Below are 23,676 nucleotides of genomic sequence, written 5' to 3' on the forward strand. Positions count from 1 at the left end.
GCTGTCACTGTTATCAGGATTTGAACCTGCTGGAGGGATGGGTCAGCACACAGAGATGGACCAAGGGGTGTGAGCCAAGGAAATTGTTGTTTGGGGAAGCCACGGACACTTTGCTGCCTCCGGTTCTGTTGCCCCAAGTATGACTGGCATGGCTGTGAACAGTATTTGTTATTAAGAGCTGCAGAAATTCAGTCCCCTTCCCTGAAATGAGTGAGGGTCGTGCTCGTATTACGTGGGTGAAAAGGAGTTTGGGGTGTGGGGGGAGATGAGAGGAGATGCCTGGGCAAAGGGATCGTGTTCTGGGGTTGTTTTCTCGCAAACAAGGACTGTGTGAGGAGCAGCAGACAGAATGCAATTACACCTGAGTGCTGCTGCACCAGCGCTGGCCTGATGCACTCAGGCTTTCAGGAGATGAGATCATCCCCAGGGCCCAGACAACCAACTCACTCTACAAACACAAGTCAAACAGTCAGGACTGAAACCTGCAACCAAAGTGGTTCCAACACCACAGAGATCTAATAAAACAGGGGAAGAGCTCAAGAAAATATCAAGAGAAAACTCATGCATTAAGTATCAGTTTAATCATAGTCTGCATATCTGACCTTAAGTGTTTTCATCTCTAATTGGTAGTTTCTTCCCACATCTGCTTTTGTGGTGTTAGATAGCTCAAAAATAATTGCTTTTGCTTGTGTTGACATGACACCAGTGATCATTATTTGTGGGTATCACTGCCTGCTAACAGCCAACTTAGGGAATATTTCCAGCCCAGTGATAATTGAGCGCATTTATATCCTGTCCTTTTGTGATAGAAGGGATGAAAGAGAGGAACAGATGCAGCAAAACATGGGCTGGTACTAAGAATTCATAATTCCAATGAATATATCTGCCCAGGCCGGGCAGAGAGGCTGTGGGAGGGATTCACAGGGTGGAAGGAAACTTTGCAAATTAATTCCCAGCAGTCAGAAAACAAAACCTGAGAGAGCACGGGGAGGAGAGCACGGCTGAGGAGAGCACGGGGAGGAGAGCATGGTGAGGAGAGCATGGTGAGGAGAGCAGGGTGAGGAGAGCAGGGTGAGGAGAGCAGAGTGAGGAGAGCAGGGTGAGGAGAGCACGGCCGGCCACGGCGTGGAGAGATGTGCCAGCTACCAACAACCACCAGGCAGCGTGGGCAGCCTGAAACACTGACCGTCCACACTGACCGTCCGCTGACCATCCACACTGACCACCCACTAACCATCCACACTGACCATCCACTGACCATCCACACTGACCACCCACTGACCATCCACACTGACCATCCACACTGACCACCCACTGACCATCCACTGACCATCCACTGACCATCCACTGACCATCCACACTGACCATCCACACTGACCACCCACTGACCATCCACTGACCATCCACACTGACCATCCACTGACCATCCACACTGACCACCCACTGACCATCCACACTGACCATCCACACTGACCACCCACTGACCATCCACTGACCATCCACACTGACCACCCACTGACCATCCACACTGACTGTCACTGACCATCCACTGACCATCCCCTGCACTCAGAGCAGGTGCTGCAGGCTGAGGCGCTGTGGGCAGGGCTGGGCTGGGGTGCACGTGCAGGAACATGGGAGCACCAGAGGCCTTTCTCTGGGGGGTCCCTCCCAAGCCCCTCTGTGTGTCTGCCCTTCACAAGGCGGAACATAAAGCACAGGCGTTGCCACGGTAACCATCAGAAATAGCACCACATGTACACAAAGCAGCACACGCTCCCCTCCCTGTGCTGGCAGCGACTGGGGACCCTGCCCCTCTCTGAAAGTGCCCCTTTCCTTCAGGCCTTGTCACAAATGACCTCCTGAGACAAGGGGAGCTGGTTGTTTTCACAGAGTCTCGTTCTCCTGTGAGATCTCTTGGAAAATGTTTCCCGTTGTTCCACCCCTGTGCCGGCCGGGTTGCACAGCCAGGCCACCCACACTGCCCGTGCTCACTGGTGCTGCTGGGGGACCCCGAGGGACAGGGAAGGGCTCTGCTGTTCCCAGGTTTGGGGTGGGGATGAGATGTAACCGGCCTGGCCTGGGACGTGGTGTCAAAATCACAGAGTCATGGAATGGTTTGGGTTGGAAGGGACCTCAAAGATCATCCAATTCCACCCCCTTGTCATGGGCAGGACCCGGGGTCCTGGGGGACACCGAGCTGTCCCTGAGCCAGCAGAGTGTCCTGGGGTCCTGGGGGACACCGAGCTGTCCCTGAGCCAGCAGAGTGTCCTGGGGTCCCAGGGGACACCGAGCTGTCCCTGAGCCAGCAGAGTGTCCTGGGGCCAGGGGCCAGTGGGATCTGGGGGCAGGAGGAAGAGCAGTGCCAGCAGGTCAGGGAGTGATCCTGCCCCTCTGCCCTGCTCCTGGAGCTGTGCCCAGCCCTGGGCTGCCCAGCTCAGCCGGGACAGGGAACCACTGCAGAAGGTCCCGTGAGGGCCACGAGGATGATGAGGGGACTGAGGAAGGGCTGAGGGAGCTGGGGCTGCTCCCCTGGAGAAGAGACAGCCCAGAGGGGACCTCATCCCTGTGTCCAAACGCCTCAGGGCCGGGGGCCGAGCGGCCGGGGCCGGCCGGATCCCAGCAGTGCCCAGGGACAGGACAGGGACACCGGGCACAGAGTGACACCCAGGAGGCTCTGTGTGAGCAGGAGGAGAAACTTCTCCTCTGTGGAGGTGCCAGAGCCCCGGGACAGCTGCCCAGAGAGGCTGGGGGGGCTCCTTCCCTGGGGATGATCAAACCCACCTGGATGTGACCCTGTGCTCCAGGTGACCCTGCTGGAGCAGAGGGGTGGGAGCAGAGGATCTCCAGGGGTCCTTCCAACCCCAGCCATCCTGGGATTCTGTGATTTATGATACAGTGATGAATCTCACACAGGTTTGCTCCAGGAGCTCACTGTTACTCAATTTAATACATGAACCTGACTCAGTGAAGCAGCAACCTAGGAAAATGGAAAGATGCTCAAGAATTAAATTAACTTGATCACAAAGAGAGGGAAGTGACATTTTGGCTAATGGATGAAGACTACAATTAAACTGGGAATATCTAACGTCTGAACTCTTCCCTCCATCAGTGCATTCAAACGTGCATCTGAACAAACACAAGCAAATTCCACTGCGTCTTTTCTGGTAAGCTGATAAAGCTCATTTGGTGACTGTGGTGGCCACTGGATCAGCAAAAGGCTTCTGAGGGGGAAACCGAGCAGACACAGCTTGTGCTAACCCGTAGCTTAGTGCAAAGCTCCTTCCTGCCTGCACAGAGGAGACTGCAGGCATCAGAGAAACCAAATCCATGGATAACTCAGCATGGGAAGGCAGAGATCACAGAGTCACTGAGGCTGCAGGCACCTCTGGCATCCCCCAGTCCCAGCCCTCTGCTCAAAGCAGTGGCAGGCAGTGCACGTGGCCCAGGAACATGCTCAGGTGCCCTGTGGATGAAAACACCACAAACTCTACAGGCAACATCCAGTGTTTGGGAAATCACATGGGAAAAAAGATTGTATTTATGTTTAAATGGAATTTCCTGGATTTCAAGTGGTCCCCATCGCCCCTGGTCCTGCCACCACACACCACTGGAGAGAGTCTGCTCTTCACTCCTCACCATCCTGGGGGATGGAATCCCCAGGTCATCTCTTCTCAAGGCTGAACAATCCCCAGCACTGCACAGAGCCTCACCAGAGCATCTCCAGCTGTGGGGCCCAGCTGTTCCTGCCCCCCAGAGCCGTGAGGAGCTGACAATGAGCTCTGGCTGCACTTCCAAATGGTACCCACCCCTTGCTTCCAAGCCTTCCAAACCTAAGAACTGTTGCTAAGGAGACCCAGAGGCTGAGCCCGCTATCAAATGGGGCTTTGTGGAGCTCAAAGATCAGGCTCAGCTCCTCAGCGCCAGGAACAGAGCAGCTGCTGGGCTTGAGCTGGGCTGTTCCTGCAGCCCTCAGGTAACAAAGGCTCCTTTAAAGAGCTGCACTTTTGCCTCAGGGGCTCCTATTTTGCAGCTGGACCATCTGTACTTGTAGAGAATAATTTTAGCTCCGGGCTTCACTCTCTCCTCATCTCTCAGCACCCTGTACCAGGGCTCAGCAAAGCTGAAGCCACCAGACAAGAACAACACTGGTGCTAAAGGAGCAGGGAGCTGCTGGCCAGGCTCTGCCAGGGTGAGGGGGATTTTCTTCCCATGGAAATGAAGGGTTGGGTGGATTTCTGCTGTTCTCTCCCATAAAATGAGTCATTTATGAAAACCTATGAATTTTCAGTGAGCTGAGAAACTTTGCAGTTCCCAGGACAGGCATGGATGCTTTTGTCTTCATTTCACCTCCTGCCGTGTCAGGAGGCACCAGGACTGAGAGGAGCTGGCCCTAGGACAGCAGCCCTTCCCAGCACAGCAGTGATCCTGCTCCTGTAATCCAATAAGAACCTCCCAGCTGCCTCAATACCCTTTAACTCCCACAAACCTAATTCCCCGACTCCTTAGTGCTCAAAGTCCTTGACTCTCATTATGTCAGGTCCCAATCAAGGACCAGTAATGAGCCACGTGTGTAAAAGCCACCCAGATGATCCCCTCAAGTGTTTGTCCAGGACAATGTGAGTGTGAGAAGCTCTGCTCCACATGAGCTGAGCTGTTGGTCAGGGGATAGCAAAATACAGAAGTAAAGCTAACAGTTGCTTTTTGTCTGCTCAGAAACAAATGGGAAGCCTGGGTATAACTGTGCTGTGGGTGGGATACAGCCTGGAAATAATGAGTTTAATTAATCTGGGTAAAATTACCCCGAGTGCCTCTTGAGATCTGCTCTGTCCTCTCTTTTATTAGTAATGCAATGATCCACAAATCCTGTGACGCTTCTGTAAATTGAGTCGTCGGTGGCATTCCAGATCTTGTACAAACACTCCTGGAACCAGTTGTGAGGTATTTGTCACCAAAACCTTGCTGGAAAGATCTTGCCAGAGGATCTTTCCATAAGAAAGAAACCATAAGGCAAATATTGCTCTGATCCCCCTCTGACTGCAACGGCAGCAGAATCCTTTGTGGGACCCCTCCTCACTGACTCCCACTGGGATGAGTTTGGGCACTGGTTTTGCCAAAGGTCAGATTTTCAGCCTTCAGAAGGTGCTTCGTCCAACCTCCTAAAGCCCAGTTTGGCCAGAGGGTGCTTTCCTGCCGTGGAAGTTGCTGACCCTACAGGAGTTCTGTCAGACCAGGGGTTCCTGCCTGCCAATGTAGGGGACACACCTTGAGCCTCTCAGGCTGCTCTGCCTCCTTCTCCTGTTCCATGAAGCTCCAGCCCCTGGGAGGAGCTGGGAATGCAAAGTGAGATGCAGAGACAGGCTCTGGAGCGGAGCAGCCTGGCCTGGCTGGGTGACAATGAAGTGCCTTTGCTTTGCTGTCACTCCTCCAAATGCTGGAACTGGGGCTGCCTGCCCCAAACCCTGCTGGATGTGCCCAGCTCTGTCCCGAGGGTGAAGTGCCACCAAGGCAGACTCCAGCTCCTCGTGGGGCCCTCAGTGCTGGATTGCTCAGGAATCTGGGATTAGGAACAAAAGCAGAAAGAGCTCTGAGCTCTGTGTTGAGCCACTCTTGCCCACACCCCGTTACTCCAGGCCAAGCACAGCACAGAACTGGAATATTTGCCTGTACGAGGTGTCACCAGCTCTGTGACTACACCAGGGGCAATCCCAGATGTCTGACTGACCCTGACCCAGCACTGGCACCTGGAATCCTGTCCCCAGGGCCACTGGGGGACTGCTGAGCCTGCCCCATGCAGCAGAGCATCCTGACCCTAACGCAGCTGGATCGAGCTCCTCTCTGAGCTCAGGGGGAACCTGAGACAGTCACACCTGGAAAACCAGCCAGCCCAACCACCAACATTGTTCTTGTACAGAAATCTGATTTCTTCTCATTTAATCACAGAATCATAAAATCATGGAGTGGTTTGGGTGGAAAAGGACCTGAAAGCCCATCCAGTGCCACCCCTGCCATGGGCAGGGACACCTCCCACTGTCCCAGGCTGCTCCAAGCCCCAATGTCCAGCCTGGCCTTGGGCACTGCCAGGGATCCAGGGGCAGCCCCAGCTGCTCTGGGCACCCTGTGCCAGGGCCTGCCCACCCTGCCAGGGAAGGATTTATTCTCCTTTACCTTTCAGTGTCTGCTGAGATCTCTTACTGCTTGCTCTGACCACCAGAGAAGATGGGAATGGATGTAATAAAAATGCTTCAGGCCCCCAGTGCTTGTCTGTTAGCACTGAAGCAGCACATGGAGACTGGCACTGCTGACAGATCCTTTACAGCAGCACACAGGCGTTGTAGAAAATAACTCTTCACTCTGCATTACTGAACAGCTCAAAAAGCTGCATCTTTCCTTCTGCACCACCTCAAAGGCAGATGCCAGGATTGCAGCCCTCTCTATATTAAAAGCTCCAGAGAAGCTCAGCATTGTTTACCTCAAAGGGAGCTTGCAAGAAAAAAAAAAAAAAGCAAAAATTAAGATCAAAATATCAAGGGTATTTAATTTCAATTCATAACCAGGCCTGAGGGCTCAGATCAGGACTCAGAGCTTTGTCTTAATCTAATTTTATGCAAACAATTCAGTGATAATAAAAGTTTATATAATCCACATCAAGGAAATCAGAGGGGCTCCCAAAACCTGTAATGAGAGCTGACATCACCGAGTGCACATCAGCAAACCCAAGCACTCACTTAACGAGCAGCTCCTGAGAGCACTTGACAGAGACAGAGCTCCCTCTGCACCCCAGCAGGCTCTGAAGCACTTTGTGGGGTTGTGATGAGAGCTGGCAGCATTTCCCTGGTTTGGGGTGGGCAGAGGAGCCAGCCCCACTGCAGAGCTTCCTCCCTGAGTGGCCCCTCCATGCTCCTTGAGGTGCAGGGGGACTTTTGGGCAGCAGGCAGAGAATGAGTCCAGGGGCTCCCAGAACAGCTCTTCATTCATTCATTTCTGGAGCATATAAAGGCGCAGGGAAGTGCAGCACAACCTCCTGCTCGTGCTCACCCCACAGACAGCTCCAGAAACCCAAACTGGCAGGGCCTGATCAAAGCAAGGGATGGCAGCAACACAGGGAGAGGTGGCTGCGTGAGACACACAGTGTCCCATGGCCCCAGACAGGCATGGCAGGCTGTCCTCATGTCAGTGGGACAAGCTGGGAGAAGGGCAGCACTGGCCAGTGACCCCGTACCTGAAGGATGACCCAGTGACCCTCCTTTGCAGCCAGGTCCAGAGCTTGTTCAGCCACCACCTCTTGGCCTTGCCCAAGGGAAACGTTGTGGAGGTTCCTGTGGTTGAAGGTGTAGCCCAGTTTCTTCCCTAGGAGGGAACAAGGAGTGAGTTCAGCACCCTGGTGGGGACGCAGGGCCGGGCCCCAGCACAGCCAGGCAGAGTTCCCTCATACCCAACCTCACACATGAGCTATCCCACTCCTGATATCAGCTCTCCTGTCTCATTCTCTTGGCTCTCACCCACTCCTTGCCCAAGTGCTCAAACAGCAGCAGCTTCTCCCAAACTCTTTTAATTACAGAGCAGCATCCACACAAAGGTACGTTGTTACACAGTGCTTCTTGTTTAAAGAACATTATTCCCCTGCAACCTCGTGTAAAAACACATTTTACTGTGAGAAGAAATTAAAATCTTTTCCTGCTGATTAACCAGGCTTTGAACACCCACAGCTGGGTGGGGAAAAGCCCCTGCAATGCAGGCTGGGTGCACCAACTGGGTTTGGGGAGGGCAGCTGGAATGGAATCCGTGTGAGCTTCCTGCGGCCTCAAGCAAGGTGTCTGGGACCTGGAGAGCAGTGAATCCCTCCAGATTTCTCATGGAGCATCACTGGAGTTGCCTTCCTGTGGGAAGGCCCCAGTGGAGTCAGCACAGGCCATGGGAAGGGGTGGTTTGGGAGCCACCCGGACACCTCCCAGCGTCCCTCCACCTCTGCACTGCAGGCTGGGAACCCCAAACCCCTGTCACTCACTGCCCTGCTCTGGGGGAAGGATGGCAGCTCTTCAGTGTCCCTTCATGTGGTCTGTGGTGATCCTTCAGCCTCCCCTGGTCTCTCTGGAGCATCCCAGATCGTTTCTGTGCTCATGGCTGCAGATCTGGCCAGGTTTGGAATCTCTCATCCACAGACAGAGCACCCCCGCTGCTGTCCCTCTCACAGGGGAACCAGCTCTCCCAGACAAACCCCAGTTTGTGCTGCCAGAGGGAACAGCCCCACGAACATCCCCCAGGATGGGCTGGGCTCAGCCAGGGAGTCAGGACTCATCCCCACACGCTGATCCCTGGGGATTGCCCACACTTATCTCTGCGTGCAGGTTTGCCTTCCTGCAGACGGTGCAGCCTGAATTCCCGATTCCTGCTAAAAGCAGGCAAGCTTTAGAGTGAAACAAAGAAAAGATTTGTCTTGCAAGGCTTAGGAACCATCTCGTGGGACAAGATTGGAAAGAGCTGGCCATGAGGAGAACAAACCTCCAAACTCCAGCTCTCTGCTGAGCCTCACCACAGCTTCCCCTGGGATACAGCTTCCCACATTTTAAAGTTTCCAGTTCTCTTTCCCACCATCTCTGGCTGCTGCCAACTTTGAAAGCTGCTGATCTTCTCCTTTGCCTTCAAGATCCACTGTCTCGAGAGGGAATGGGGCAAATCACAGAACCAGGGCACTACCCCAAACCAGATGACCAATAATAAATGAATATTGGTTGTTATTTTCACTGCAGAGGGATATCAGTGAGCCTGCCCTGGCAATGCCAGCCCTGCCCCTCCTTGCTGGATGCAGAAGGGAGGGGGTGGGCACTCAGGAAGGGCACAAAGCTCCTCCAGCCCACGGTGTTTGCTGCAGGGCCCTCTCTGTGACGCCAAGGAAAGGTGCCATGAGTGGGCAGCATCTGCAAGAAGCTGACTGCCATTCACAGGAATCATCCTGCACTTTAATAAAACCTAATGAAAGACAGAGAAAATACCAATAACGAGCCAAACACAGCCCCAGAGAGGCAGCTCGAAGGCCAGTGCAGCTGCTCTGTAGCAATGATTTTATTTCATTGCTTCTCTTTTTGCTTTTTCTTGCTGTAGCTTTTCTGGCTGACTGACCCCAGGTGCTCAGCTATGCTCATCTTTACAATTCCAATTAAACCACTCATGGGTTGATTTTAGTGCTTCATTGCCCATACAAGGAACAAACAGTGAGAGACAGGATCACCAACGTGGCTCCGAAAGGAAGCCAGGGACGTGACAGGAGCTTCCTTTGGGGGGGGGGTCCCTTCAATTCCCAGTAATGACACCTGGTTTGGGGGCAGAAGGAGCCTCAAATGCAAAGCTAAGCCCAGGAATTCCCCACAGTGAGCTGCCTGTGGCTGAGGCTGCACCAGGTTTAACAGCTCTGACAGATGCTCCTGGGAATGTGGGCAAAGGATCACTCCAACTTTATTTTGGGATGGCCCAGAAGGCAGAGAGGAAAAGGAACCCACAGGTCATTGTTCTCCTGCCCTGGTCTGTGCCAGCCTGGATGATGTTGAGTCCTGGGACTGTCCAGCCCCAAAGGCATCAGATTCCTCTGCTCCAGAGGGATGTTCAGGATAAAAATGAGAATTTTTCCACAGTGGAGCCAAGACCCAGAGCAAATTCTACACAAGGGTGGCTTTGGAGCACAGCAGTGGCTGCAGCACAAGGGCATCAGTGCCTTCTCTAGGGAGGCATCTCCCAGAAACCCCTTTGGCTTTGGAGGCAGCTGACAGCTCCACAGCTGACCATCCACACGGAAATCAGCTTAGGAAGGATGGGAAGAAAGCCTGGAAACTTTGCCATAAAGCAGCAATCTGTTACAGGGAGCTGTTGCTTATTTTTAGTTATCATAAAATCATAGAATAGCAGGCTGGAAGGGACCTCAAGGGTCCTCTGGTTCAACCTTTCCTGGCAACAAGCATCTGACAGCATGTGAGATATCTCTGACGTAAATTACAGGTTGTGCACAAACCCAACTCAGAGATTGTTGCAGTGTGAACCACACTGGGAATCCAGGCAGTGCAGGAGAGAGACGAGTTTAATTTAAATTTAAGATGAAAATCCAAGAAACGTTAAGAAAAACAATAAAACCATCCCAAAATCCCGTCGCATCCTCGCACAATTATCTGGTTTTAACATATTACTTCATTATCTACAAAGAGATGAGGAAAAAAAAAACCCCAACGAAACAGGCATGTCGTGCTAAGATAATAATGCAGCAGATAAGCAGCAGTGCTGAGGTGTGCCTAGAGACAGGATTTATTTATTTACCGTGTTTCTCCACATCCTTCAGTGGGTCCACTCCTGGGGACAGGATAAAGAACATCGGGGTTCCAGGCCCTGATTCCTCAAAGGTTGTGGCAAAATCCAGGGATCTCCCCACCACGTATTTGCTGCCCAGCTTTTCTTCTACAAAATCTCTGCCAGAGAGAAACAACTTTTGCCAGCTTGTTCAGAAAATGCAGATTCCCCTGCAAATAATCAGTAAATCATCATGGAACCCCAGATCATGAAGGATTGAGAAGACTTCCAAGGTTATCACGTGCGACCAGTATCAAGCACCACCAACTGTGTTCACCATAACCCATGTCCTCAAGTGTCCCACCCACAGGTTTTTTGAGCACTTCCAGGGATGGTGCCAGGGTTTGATAACCCTTCAGCTGGAAAAGTTTTCCCTGATATTCAATCTAAACCTCTTCTGGTGCAACTTGAGGCTGTTTCCTCTGGTCCTGTCCCTGTTCCCTGGGAGCAGAGCCCGACCCTGCATCCTCCTGTCAGGGAGTTGTGCAGAGCCAGGAGGCCTCTCCTGAGCTCCTTTTCTCCAGGCTGAGCCCCTTTCCCAGCTCCCTCAGCCGCTCCTCATATGACCTGTCCTCCAATTAGTTTCCAATTTTGGTGACTCAAGCGATTTAGAAACTGAAATCAGGAAAACAAACATGAAATATTTGTGGAGAGGATCTGCAAGCTGGGCTTGCAGGGCTGTCCCTCGGGAGCAACGCCGGGCCCTGTGTACAGGGCAGGGATGCCCCAGGAGACACCAGCTCCTGACAAACAGAGGGAAGTGAGAATGGGGAGCAGTGGGAGCTGCCAGCCCAAGGCTGCACTCAGAAGCACAATGCCTTGATTCTGACTCAGGAATCTCAGGAGAAAAGAAATAAGTTAAGGTACAAGAACCAGCCACGTGTTTTGCAGTCCGAGCAGCCTTCCAGAGGAAGCACCAATCCACAGGAAGTCCAGATGATTTACACAATTACTTTGATCTGGAAAGCTGAAAGGGAAGGGCTCTAAGAATATCTGGAGCATGAGAGTGACAAGGAAAAATACAAGGGAGTGAACAGGGAAAGGTTCAGCTCCACAGCAGCTGCCGGAGCAGAGCACGGTGCGTGGAGAATGTTCTGGCTGGATTCCCCCAGGGTGAGCTCCTGACATCACTGCTTTACAAAGAGAGAGACACTGAACACCGATTCAAAGGTAGGAATGTTATATCCAAACCCCAGGAATGCTGCTGGAGTGCAGGTGGATTACTCAGGCCTTTTGAAGGCAGCCAAATTCTTTCTAAGAGAGCTGAGAAGCTCCTTCAAGGACTGGTGAGAGGCAGTTGGAACAGAAATGCCTAAGGGATTGCAAAAAAAAAAAAAAAATCTTCCATGTTTTTGGTACCTCTTTCAAGTAGAATTTCTGTTCAGGGTCAAGATTTGCTAAATTGCTGCTGGAAAGCTTCAGGTCACAAAATTTCACAAAGTCCATCTGATCCAAGGTCACAACATTCTTGCTTACCTCAGGTCTCAGGTCTTTGAAACGGTGTCCTGGGGACTCAGCAGCACAAGTGACGTGAGAGGGAGGCTCCCAGGTGGGACCCCAGCGCAGCAGAGGGAAGGCTGGAGGAGTCCCTACGTGTGGTGCCTTTCAAACAAGGTGTCCCCGGGGCTGGGTCACCATATCAGCAGCAGGAGATGAGAAATGGTGCCAGAAGAAAAATAAAAATGTATCCTGCAAGCCAAGTGGCTGTCTGAGGGCTGATCTGTGCTGCACACACCCACAGCTGCCCATGAGCCCTTCTCTGGGCAGTGAGTGCAATGACCATGGAGGCACCAGAGCCCTGAGTCCTGCTGCACTGTCCCCAGGGTCTGTCCCTAAGGCAGTGCTCCTGCAAGGACTTCACCATGACGAAGCCACACCTCACCAGAGGCTGCTGGACTGACCTGACCTCATCGAGGATGTGGAGGAGTGGGAGCACAAGGTGCTACCAGCAGCTTTTGGCTGATGTTCTTCAATAAGATTGAAGGATGAAATGGATATTTACAGGGGGAAATCCTTCAGGGAATTACAGTTGTTGGTGCACTGCTGGCCCTGAAGCTCTAAGGAGTGAGTCAGGGTAAGAGGAGCTTCTCCTGATGGCTCCTTAGGCCAAGGGAATGAACCAGACTGGGCAAACATTCCCAGGGATCTGCTAGGAAGAGTGGCTGGAACAGCCAACTTCCCAGGCCGTGAAATGCAAGAAGCCTGTACAGGGTGGGATCATCTTAAATCCCAAAGAAATCCTACACCATCATCATGGAGCTGTGATGTGGGATACAAAGGTCCTCACACCTTTCTGCGCAGCAGCTGGAAATGAGGTGGGAGTATTCCAGGGCATCTAAAATCCCCCTGGCCACCTGTGGTTGGGCTAAAATATTGCTCCTAAAATGCACCCAAGGTCTGGACAGGGCCCTCAGAGGGATGGGAAGGTTTGGACTGGTCACGGTGTGCATGGATCCCTGGTGAGGTGTTTAATGTTGGCACACTGAAGTGTTGATAACTCAGGTGTATTTCAAGAAGCGTCTCCAAAGCCCTGGGGAAGGCTCAATGAACAGTTACTGTTTGCACATTTGTGTCCTCGAGATAAGAGACAAAACAAAACAATACAAAAACCCATTTAAATACTCCTGTGCAAACAGAGAAGCTTGACATGCCCAGACCCTAAAAATATCCAGCCAAGCTTTTGAACTTGGATTCCCTTCTCATAAAAGAGAGATATGAAAGGGGCTGAAATTTGATGTTCCAGTTATTTCTGAGCTGTGTAAGAAAGAAATGAATTTTAGTTGCATAAGTTGCACCTAAAATTTCAAGAGCTTATTTTACTCAAGCTAAACAACAACAGGAAAACCAGTATTTTCAGCTGAGGAACACATGGAGAATCCAGCCATCAGAGTAAGAAACGAAAAAGAAGATGGATTAGTATTAGTACTATGATAAACTGTAGTATTTATTCTAATAAAAAATAATACCATTGACCATGGGGAGACTTCACTCAGTCTTGTCTGTGTTTTTCTGTGAACTTTAAAGCACAAACAGATGTTGTTCATGCATTAATACACCCTGCTGTGTGCACATCTGGTGGTGCAGGAATATAAGCCACTGGAGAAGCAGGGGCATGAGAGACATCACAGAAATGTCAAGACATTGGACAGAGAAGGGAAAACCAAATCCTAATGGAGTGAAAGACCTTTAGGTTGTCCTGGAACAAGAATGTTGCTTTTGCATAACTTTGGGAAGTTTAGCCTCGCCCAGTTACCTTCACTACATAATTTACCACTACAACTTTCAGAACCAGCAGCACATAAATTTTGCATTTTACAGAAAAGGGAAAAAAAAAAAAAAGAGAGCGAGAAAACCTCTATAAGACTTTCCTTTACTTCTCCTCTTTATTCCGGTGCCTAAGAAGCAGCCAAAAATTACCTGGTAACTAAAATGGATGTTATTGAACTCTAGAGGTTGTGATGACCACCCAGACTGCAGCAGATGTGTAACACCTGGATGGTGATTCTCATCTCTGACTTGGCAGGTCTGCTCTCACCCAGTGCCGGTTACACTGCTCCATCCCTGCTGCTGACAGTGAGCTTTGATCCCACTAACCAAGAAATTCCACTTAAACCCAATGTGTTGATTGGCTTGCAGAGTTCAGACATCACTGAATCCCAGAATGGTTTGGGTTGGAAAGGATCTTAAAGCCCATCCAGTGCCACCCCTGCCATGGCAGGGACACCTCCCACTGTCCCAGGCTGCTCCAAGCCCCAATGTCCAGCCTGACCTTGGACACTGCCAGGGATCCAGGGGCAGCCACAGCTGCTCTGGGCACCCTGTGCCAGGGCCTGCCCACCCTCCCAGTTCCTTCAAGACCCCTTGATAGGAAACCATATCACAGAACTCACATCCTAAAAATGTACTGACATTCACAAATCCAAAGAGAGCCCTGAATTGCTCCTGCTCCCCACAAAGCCCAGCCCCAGAGCTGCCCCTGGGCCCCACCTGAGGGCGCAGGGGACGCGGTCGGGCCGCAGGGCTCTCATGATGCACAGGCGCTGCAGAGCTGACTTGTTCTTCCAGTCCTGGGGGAACCTCTCCTTTTCAGGACACTCCGACTCCACAAATTTCTTCCACCGTTTTGCAGACCCTTCGATATCCCGATCCAGGTTTCTGAATTCCTCCATGGATGAGAGAGCCTGCAAAAATTCAAGGAAGGTCAGGAAGAACAAGCCTATGTGCCTCTGAACCATTCTTTTAACGCTACTGACTCCTCATGGTTTGCTCCATCAGGGAGCTGGAGTCTGGTAACCACAGCCAGAAACCCATCAGGAGCAGATTTTGTCCATTCTCCTTGGAAGAGACAGTCCAGGGAAGGATGAAAGATTTTGGCATCAACCAGCACACCCTGTTCATTACCCAAAAAGGGAAGAAGTCTCCTCTCCTGTTTGGGAAAAGCCTCTGGTGACAAGGACTTGCTGCTGTCAGTTATCCCAGAAATGCCTGTTCTGGATGAGAGCCGGAAATTTGGAGCCCATGTCTGATAGGAGAGTACATTGCTGGCATTCCCATGAGCTGCATGGTCTCCTCACTGATTCCACAGGAACGAGGAGAATTGTGCAGCAAAACCCACAGCAGCTGCTGAAAAAATGTGCTGAACAAGCACTCAGCCATGCCACGCTCACCAAAATTCTTTTTTAAAGGGATTTCACAGCTGGAGTTTTAATTGTCTTCACAAAAGCACAGAATGGTTTGGGTTGGAAGGGACCTTGAAGATTATCTCGTTCCAACCCCCCACCAAGGGTTGGGTCATTTCATACACACGCAGTTGCTTTTCTCTCCCTGTTCCCCCACTCACATCCCCCTGTGAACCCACAACACTGAGCCTTCCCACTCATCTCATGGTGACCATGGAGCCAGGAACCCCCACAAACACAGGGCAGATGCAAAGAGGTGGGTGCTTTCTCTGCTAAAGCACTCAGCCCATCCAGGATCGTGATAAAAATCAAATCATTTGGTTTCTACTTGACAAATGCACACAAAGATGAACTTCTAGGTGCTACAAGTCTGTAGCAGAAACAGGCAGCTGAAAAAGGCCCCAAAAACCAGCCCAGCAAGGCTTTAAACAAATTCAAATTACAATGAAAATGCAGTTGAATTTTGTAGTTAGAAAGTGGCAACTATAAATGTTATGCAGACAAGTGAAGAATCCAAATTCTCTTTCAGACAAGTGGTGGCAGAACACATTGCAGAGCTGGTAAGGCTCTTCTGGATTCGAGTAAAATTCTCACTGAAACAAACATCTTCATTTTGCATAATCTGGAGCTGTGAGCAGCTGAACATGAAACAGAAACGACAAGTGAAGGATTAAAGACAAGGGAAGGATATCAGACAGTGAATGAGCTGCTTTCTACAGAAAGAAAAGGGCATCGGAGGGAAGCAGAAGCTTCTTGATGGGCAGAGGTGCTCCCCACAGCAGTGCTCCTGCTCCCACCCCATAAGGCCTCACTGTGGGAAGCACCTGAGGAAGCCCTCTAGGAAATGCTGTTTTCACACCTTGTTCAGATGAACTGGGAAGATCCACCCTTGCACAGGGCTTGGAAAGTCCCAGAAGGGCCCTGGCAGAGGTGTGAGGGATTGTCTGCTGCAAACAAGGCAGAAGACATTGAGGATCACACTGTTTTAAAAACCCCACTTTCCCTCTGGAAGGCTTCCCGGTGAGAAGACAAGAGCAGTGTAAAACTTTGGTCTTCCTAACAGACTGAATTTACAGACTGAGAGTGAAGAGAGTAGAGGAAGATGTCAGAAAAGGGGGCTTCTGATAACAAATGCAGTCAGGTTTTTAGCAGTGGGAATTACAGGATCCCAGAATGGTTTGGGTTGGAAGGGACCTGAAAGATCAATTCATTTCAAATCCCTGCCATGGGCAGGGACACCTCCCACTGTCCCAGGCTGCTCCCAGCCCCAATGTCCAGCCTGGCCTTGGACACTGCCAGGGATCCAGGGGCAGCCCCAGCTGCTCTGGGCACCCTGTTCCCAGGTCGAATGCCTGTGGATGACACAGGGAAAGAGGTTGTGGAGCTGTTCCCAGAGGGTGCCCCAACCCAGGACCTTTGCTCTATATCCACTCACAGCTTCACAGCAGCAATGCTTGGAAGAACCCTCTGGAGGGGCTCAGGCCAAGCTCCTGCTCAGGCTGGGTCTGCCCATGGCCGTGCCCACCAAAATGCTGCCGTCCAAGGTGAAGCTCTCAGCCCCTCTGGGTGCCCTGCTGTAGGGCTGTGCTGTCCTTACACTAAAGGAGACGATTTTTTAAAAAATACGTTCAAGCAGAGCCTCCCAAGCTGCAGTTTGCCACAGCGGATCTTTATTACGCTCTGCCAAGATGGAGAACGTGGCTCTGTCCTCTCCTAGCTGGACAAATCCCCCACCTTCCCTCACAGGCCGTGTGCTTGAGGGCCAGAACCAGAGCTCTGGGCAGAGGAGAACTTTTGGATACCACCAAAAACTCTTCTGCAACACCCCCAGCCTTGCCCAAAGGCAGCATTCCATCAACACCTCCACCCAAGGCACAGGGAAGAGCAGAGGGCTTGCAGAGCCACGGCACGGACAGGCTCAGCTCTCCCCTGACCAGCCCCAGGCCAAAGTCCCAGGGATCCAGGGAATCTCATGGAGACTGTGAGCAAAGCAGTGATTCAACAGCTGATGTTTCCATGTGTGGATTTGCACTAACAAGGAGAATGTCAGTGAGAGAAGGACTTGCTCCAAACCAGCGCCATATCCTGATTTCTGGGAAAAACCAGCAAGCAGAGCACCGAACACGAGAAACTGGAATTCCCAGGAATGATGTCACAAATTCTGACCTGCCAAGCCCTGGTCCTTGCAGCAATTAATGTATTCAGGGCACCTCTCATGGCTGAGCATAATACAATGGCAAATGTTGAATTCAGGGAATTCTCAGTGCAAGTGCTTATATAAAACATCTCCTCACTTTTGATGAGATTTACTCAAAATATCACTTCAGAACTTTGGCTGCTGCTGCTTCGAGAAGTCTCTTGGCTGATGTTAACAAGGGAGACTCTGGAAAATTGCTTTTTTCTAACTAAATGACAGACATGTAATCAGGAATGATAGTCTCCCTCTCTCCCTGAACAACATATTGCAGAATCACGAAAGCTCTAATTGCAAATAAAAACTCTGCATTACATAAATTAACACTAAAATTTTCATTAGTCAACAATTCTAATAGCATTTATTAGGAGTGATGGTATTAATGGGAGATGCTTCCATTTAAAAGCCAGTGGAGTGAAAGCTCTCTCAATCAGTAACCTTTCTGTGAATATTAATTGCTTTTCAATACCTCTGGTGTGAATTTTTCCAGGAAACTTAGTCCAGCACGAACAGATCCCTGTTCCCAGGCAGGAGCAGTACCTTGGGGCAGCAGATGGGAGCTGCACATCAACCTGTGCAGGGTATCTATTTTTGTCCACATAATGAAAAGTACATTTGTCACTTAGAGCTGTCATGGAAATTGAGAGAGACAAAAATGATTGGTTGAAATAGAAAATGATCCAAAGGGCTGGACGACCTGAGCTCGTCTTTGCAACCCACACTGTGATCATCTCTGATGGCTGGGAACAGGAGGGCCTTGAGCTTACATCTCAAAATGAGAATTTTTCAGCAAAACAGGGCTCTTCACACCATGTCAAGGAGAGGATCCACCATCTTCTCAGAGAAAATGGTTTTTCATTCACTGAGTCACAGACAAGTTGCTTTATCACCTCAGGTTCCTCTGACAGTTCCTTGTCAGAGCCAGAAGCAGCGTTACTGTGGGGCTGGTGTGTCAGCAGCCCCGTGGGGTTCACACATTCCCAGATGCAGAGCTCTCCCATTCCCCCACAGCTGTGGGAAACACAACTCGGATCAGCCCCTGGCTGCAGGACACCAATCCTGGATGCCATCGCAGAGCCTGGCAGTGTCCTCCACACACGGCCAAGGATCCGAGGGAAGGGGGGATCTTCGTGGGGACAACGTCTGGGGGGACAGGGAGGGCACCCATGGAGGAGAGGAAACCCTCAGAATCCAGAGGAGTCTTTAGAGAAGAGAACAGCTCCAGAGGGCTGCTGCTGCCCATGAGTTATCTCCTGGTTCCAGACACAGCACGACAAGTTCTGGACATTCATTAGAGGGAACACTTGCTCTGATCACTGAAGGCAACTGTTCTAAGGGAACCATCTGCTCAAGCCAGCCTCAAGTCTAGGTGTTGCTTCATAAGATGTTACAAAACCTTAAAAAACCCCAAACACGTATATTAGCACCATGTTTCCTTTCCCTTCAGTTCCAAAAGGAACTATACTTTAAAAAATAAGAGATTGTTTTTCATTTTAAGCTATTTCCATAATTTAAAATACCACCTGACTCGAGAACAGCTCTGGGGCAAGGCAGGACAACATCACCTCATTGCTGTGCCCTGTACTGACACAAACAGGGTGAAAATAAAACAGAGCCAGTAAAGGCAGAGCTGCCAGAACACTCCCAACACCCAGTTACCCACCTCCCCAGCAGCCATGAGACTGCATTTTAAAAGACAGAAGGAAATCAAAATAAAGGAATTTGAGGGGTTTTGTAAAAGCAATCATTATCTTTTGAGGCTTCAGGTTATATCTGGTTTTTACTTACAGTTTTCACTTATATATCTTGCTTTGCTTTAAAAAAAAACTTGAGCCTCTGCTTGAAAAAATTATGTTCTGTAAGGAACACTCTGAACATCAAACCTCTCTCTACAAAAGTCACACAACCTGTCAGCACTGGAAAGAAATGATATTTAATATTCTCACAGTCGTAATAATCTGTGAGATGATTAAATCCTGATGATTAGTCACGATTTCACTTGCAGAATTAAGGAGCTGTGGCTTTATGAATTGCATTACACAGTTTTTAAGCAGAAATCCACACATGAGAAGTTCACAGTGCTCAGCAGTTGTGCCACTCGAGGATCTTGAAGGTCTTTTCCAACCTTAACGACCCCACAATTCTGTGATCCCCCAAACACTTTGTAAAGGTCTTACACTGTCTGTGGGCACTGCTTATACAGGTTTCAGCGAATATTCATTTCTTTCATTTTCTGCAGCTGGCCCAAAAGTCTCTAGAGAAAAGCAGCATCCCCACAGCTGGAAAATGACAGCTCCTGGAAGAATGGCAAAGCCAGACCTGCACCTGGCTTCAACTGATAGATTGGATCATTCAGGAAAAAGATGTATGGGCAGATGAATTGCTCCATTTGAATACTACTGTTAACTAGAGCAATTAATGTAGCAGATGATGCATTTTTTACAACCTCTCCCATCCTAGGTTTGGGGTTGTGTTATTCATACACTGAAGGTGTTATTTTCTGTTTAGCCGCACTACCTGAATAATTTAACTCATAAGAAAAATCTCTACCAAAGGTGAAAAGAAAGATTTGATGGGGTTTGCCAAGCTTCAATCACCTTTCAACACAAAAAATGTTATTTTAATTCTCCTTATTTCTTCCATAAAAGCTGACTGACAAGCTCAAGGCACTGTATGGGCCTGTCTCCCTTCAAACTCCTCCTTGCTGCTTCTACATTTCAGTGGGGACAGAAGGTGTGCAGAGCCACAGCACATCCCTGTACAAACCCACCCTGTTTATCTGCAGGGTCCCAGGGCGTCACAACGTGCAGAGCAGACACCACAAGCAGTCTGATGAGTGATGGGTTGGATCTCACCACCTTTCCTCAGAAAATTCCCAGTGAAATATCATAAATTAGGGAACAATGGCTTCATCCTTCCTACCAGTGTGTTCTTAAAGCCAGCTCCTCTTGACAGGAAAGGTCAGTAACAGAACTGAGACTTAGTCACAATCTTTGTGTTCTCATTGCTTACAACCACCCACCATACTTTCCTCATTTTGCCTGAGATGTTTCCCAGACGGGTTCATGTTGACATTTTCTCTCCACTTTCTAAAAAGTTTGTTCAAGTGGGTTTGAGAATGGGCCTTGCAAAGTCAGGCTGTTCTCCTAAGCCGTGCTTTCCATCTTTCCTCTTCACTCTTGGATGCCTCTGAGCACATCAGCGACACACAGCCAGAAGCTGGGCATGGGGCCCGAGGGCAGCTGAAAGGTGGTACTTGTGTATTTCTGAAAACTTTTCTGGATTTGGTTGTTATAAATCCCAGATGGGCCATCGCCATGGGCCAATGCACAGCAAAGCTGAAAGAGAAAATATGTCCCACTGTCTACAAGAATTCAGCTGAAGCAGCTGCTCCAGATGTCCCCTGCTGGAAAGCTCTCAAGGTCCATGGTTCAGTCCTGATAAATGGACACAGACATATGGACTCAGATGTATGGACTGGTCCCCTGATGAGGCTTCTCCCAGCTCTGCACCGTGATGGTCTCACCCGTGGGAGCAGGACTGGCCTCAAGAACAGGCAGCAGAGGGAATGAGCTGCAGAGCTGCTCCTCCCAGAGCAGGGACACACAGCCCTGAGATCCGCCCCACCTGTGGTCACAGCCCTGCTCAAAGAACCTTGGGGATGGAAGCTGCAGCACTCTGTGCCAACTCTGCCCTGTGTGCAGAGCCACAAGGTCCCCCCTGAGCCTCCTTTGCTCCAGCCTGAGCCCCTTTCCCAGCTCCCTCAGCCACTCCAGCCCCTTCCCAGCTCCGTTCCCTGCCCTGGACATGCTCCAGCCCCTCCATGTCCTTCTTATCCTGAGTGCCCCAGAGCTGTCCCCAGCACTGGAGGTGCCCCAGCAGTGCCAGCACAGGGGATGGGCACTGCCCTGGCCCTGCTGCCACTCAGGGCTGGCACATCCCGGGTGCCATTGGCCTCTTGCCCACCTGGGCACGCCTGGGCTCCTGTCCAGCCTCTGTCACCAGCACCCCCAGGGCCTTCCCGAGCTTTCCAGCCCCTCTGCCCCAGCCTGGGGTTGGTGTGACCCAAGGGCAGGATGGAACCATTACTTCCCTTTCCTTCCATTTAGAGGGTGAAGAGGCTTTTACATTCCAAATGCTCAGCTGACAGCAGGCTTTGTGTCAGGGAAACACAGAGGCTGTAGAGCATCCAGGAAAACTCGATTTCCACTCTGCAATCAAACCGGCAAAGTGCGTCCTTAAATATTTGATGTGATCACAATCTCTGCTGTATTTCAGATAAGCATCAGATCGTTAGCCAGCAGGTTAAAAAGGAAAAGGGGGAAAAAAAAGGTAAAACCTTCTCAAGTAGCATTTCTGTGAGACACTGGGAATATTTCTCTGAGACTTGATACAGAGGACAGAAGAATGTCCTTAGGAAACTTCTAGATGAGAGCAGATAAATGTCCATTTGAAGTGTCACAATCAATGTTTTCTATCAAAGATGCTCTAAAAGGCTGCACATCTGAAGAACTGAGTTAAGGGAAGATATTTAATTAAGACTATGGTTTTCTGGCATAATAATAATTCTGAAGGTAGAAGGGAAGCTGTGAGCTGCGAGCCTTTCCCGTCTGACCAGCCTGATCAAAGGATATTGCACATGCACAGAGAGCACAATGTGTGCAGCAGATTGTGTCACAATGAATCCTGGAGAAGAATGAAAAATTTCTTCATCTAAAAAGCGCAAGAAGTGAAAGTTGGAAGAGAGATTTCTGTTCTTTTGTCCAAAAAATTCCAGTTTTCTTAAATGCAAAACATATGATTCGGTATTTTATCTCATAAGCCACACACGCAATCTTATCATCTGCATTCTGCAAAATTATAAATATGGAGTTAATATACGACTTTGTCTAGGGCTGTTCTCCTCCTCGAAAGCTGAATTCGGTATTTAGAGCTCATTATTCAACATCACATTTATTAAACAATGCCCTTTCAGTGGCGTTTTCATATCTACATAATGAAAATTCTTCCTCTTCAGAACAAGATGAGGGAAGTGATTGGGATAAGAAGTAATCCAAGTTGGCCAGGTGTACTCCTGCTGTGTATTAACTCGCTGCACTTATCCCATGGGACACATCTGCATTCAGCACTGAAGAGGCACTGCAGGAAATATCACAAAGGAAATCAGGCTCGGGAAATGCGCATCCCAGCCGAGGCTCCTGGAACAGCCGGACACGGGGACAGCCACGTGCACCACACGGAGCCAGGGACCACGGGGCAACGTGGAGGAGCTGGAGCTTGGGAGAATTGGCAGCTGGGATGACTGGGGTCCCAGGGAACCCCTCCAGAACCACCCTCACCTTCTCCTGGCTTTGGTTTTGGCCAAGGCAACCCTGGCAGTGAAGACCATGAGGGCACAGCCCACGGCTCCATCAGTAGTGGAGAAGCTTGGGAAGAGCCCAGCTGGGATGCTCAGGTGATCTTTGCCAGGCACACACCCAGTGCTCTGCTGCACCCCTGGGAACACCAGCCTGAACAGAAAGGGTGACCGTGCCTTGTGTGAGGCTGTGCCTGAGCCACTGACGGGCACAGGGTCTAAACTCAGGCCTAAACCCACTGCTACAGGGCTGCTCCAGAGCAAGGCTGTGTCAGAGCATGGGCAGGAGGAATTTGTCCCTGCAGGTCTCAGAGCCCAGCACGGCGAGGGGAAGGCGCTGCTCCCTCCCTGCTGATCTGCTCCTCCGTCTGTGCCTGCAGAAGGTGCCCAGGCACAGGCTCAGCGTGAGCCACACAATTTGCCAGTGTCTTGCTGGCTCACCTTTGGCTTTGGTGAGCTCTCCTGCTCTCAGGAAATGCTGGGCATGACCCAGGGCAGGACTCTGCAGGGCTGCCCATGGGAAACAATGGGTGAAGTGGCTCTGGTTTGGGAGGTCAGGGGAGTTTAGCTGTGTGCAGTCAGGTGCTGCCAGGGCCAGCAAACAACTGCTGGCTCATTTTACTGGTTAGCCTGGATGCAGTCTGAAAGATCAAACAACGCTAAAACCTAATGACATCATTTCAATATCATGCTCAGAGAAGAGCCATGACAGGAGCTGTCTGTCCTTGCCCTGGGGATAACCGAGAACAGCTCAACACGGCAGCCTGGGCTTCACACAGGGTTCAAGGGACCACAGAGCATCACTTCAGAGATGAATTCAGAGAATACTCACCTTCCAGAGGACAATCTCTACATGGATCCTGTGTTCATTCAATCCCACAACGAGAATTCCCAAATGGCATTTGCACATGGTTGTGGCCACTGTGGTCTAAGGTGTGGCCACATATTTACTGGTGAGGAAACCACCAGCCAAGCCAGGAGAAATGGCCAGCCTTGCATGGACACAGAAAACGTTTTCAGAAGTACCAACAGAAATAAAAACTTTCATGGCAGACACTGGGAACACAGAGGGGGAGAACAGTACAACAGGCTGTAATAAAAGAAATTGAAAAGAGAGA

General features: G+C 50.4%; 1 protein-coding gene across 1 annotated transcript in view; it reads right to left on the reverse strand.

Annotated features, from left to right (window-relative positions):
• Positions 1–23,676, reverse strand: part of DNAH9 (dynein axonemal heavy chain 9) — a gene marked incomplete at both ends in the record, with an annotated part of 144,840 nt that overhangs the window by 24,421 nt on the left and 96,743 nt on the right. Inside the window, 3 exon segments of the mRNA XM_082294246.1 lie at positions 7,220–7,347; positions 10,300–10,448; positions 14,317–14,510. Of these exon segments, the coding sequence (XP_082150372.1) occupies positions 7,220–7,347; positions 10,300–10,448; positions 14,317–14,510 (471 nt within the window).

This window comes from Coloeus monedula (assembly GCF_965178545.1).
Source record: "Coloeus monedula genome assembly, chromosome: 19".
NCBI classification, from domain to species: domain Eukaryota; kingdom Metazoa; phylum Chordata; class Aves; order Passeriformes; family Corvidae; genus Coloeus; species Coloeus monedula.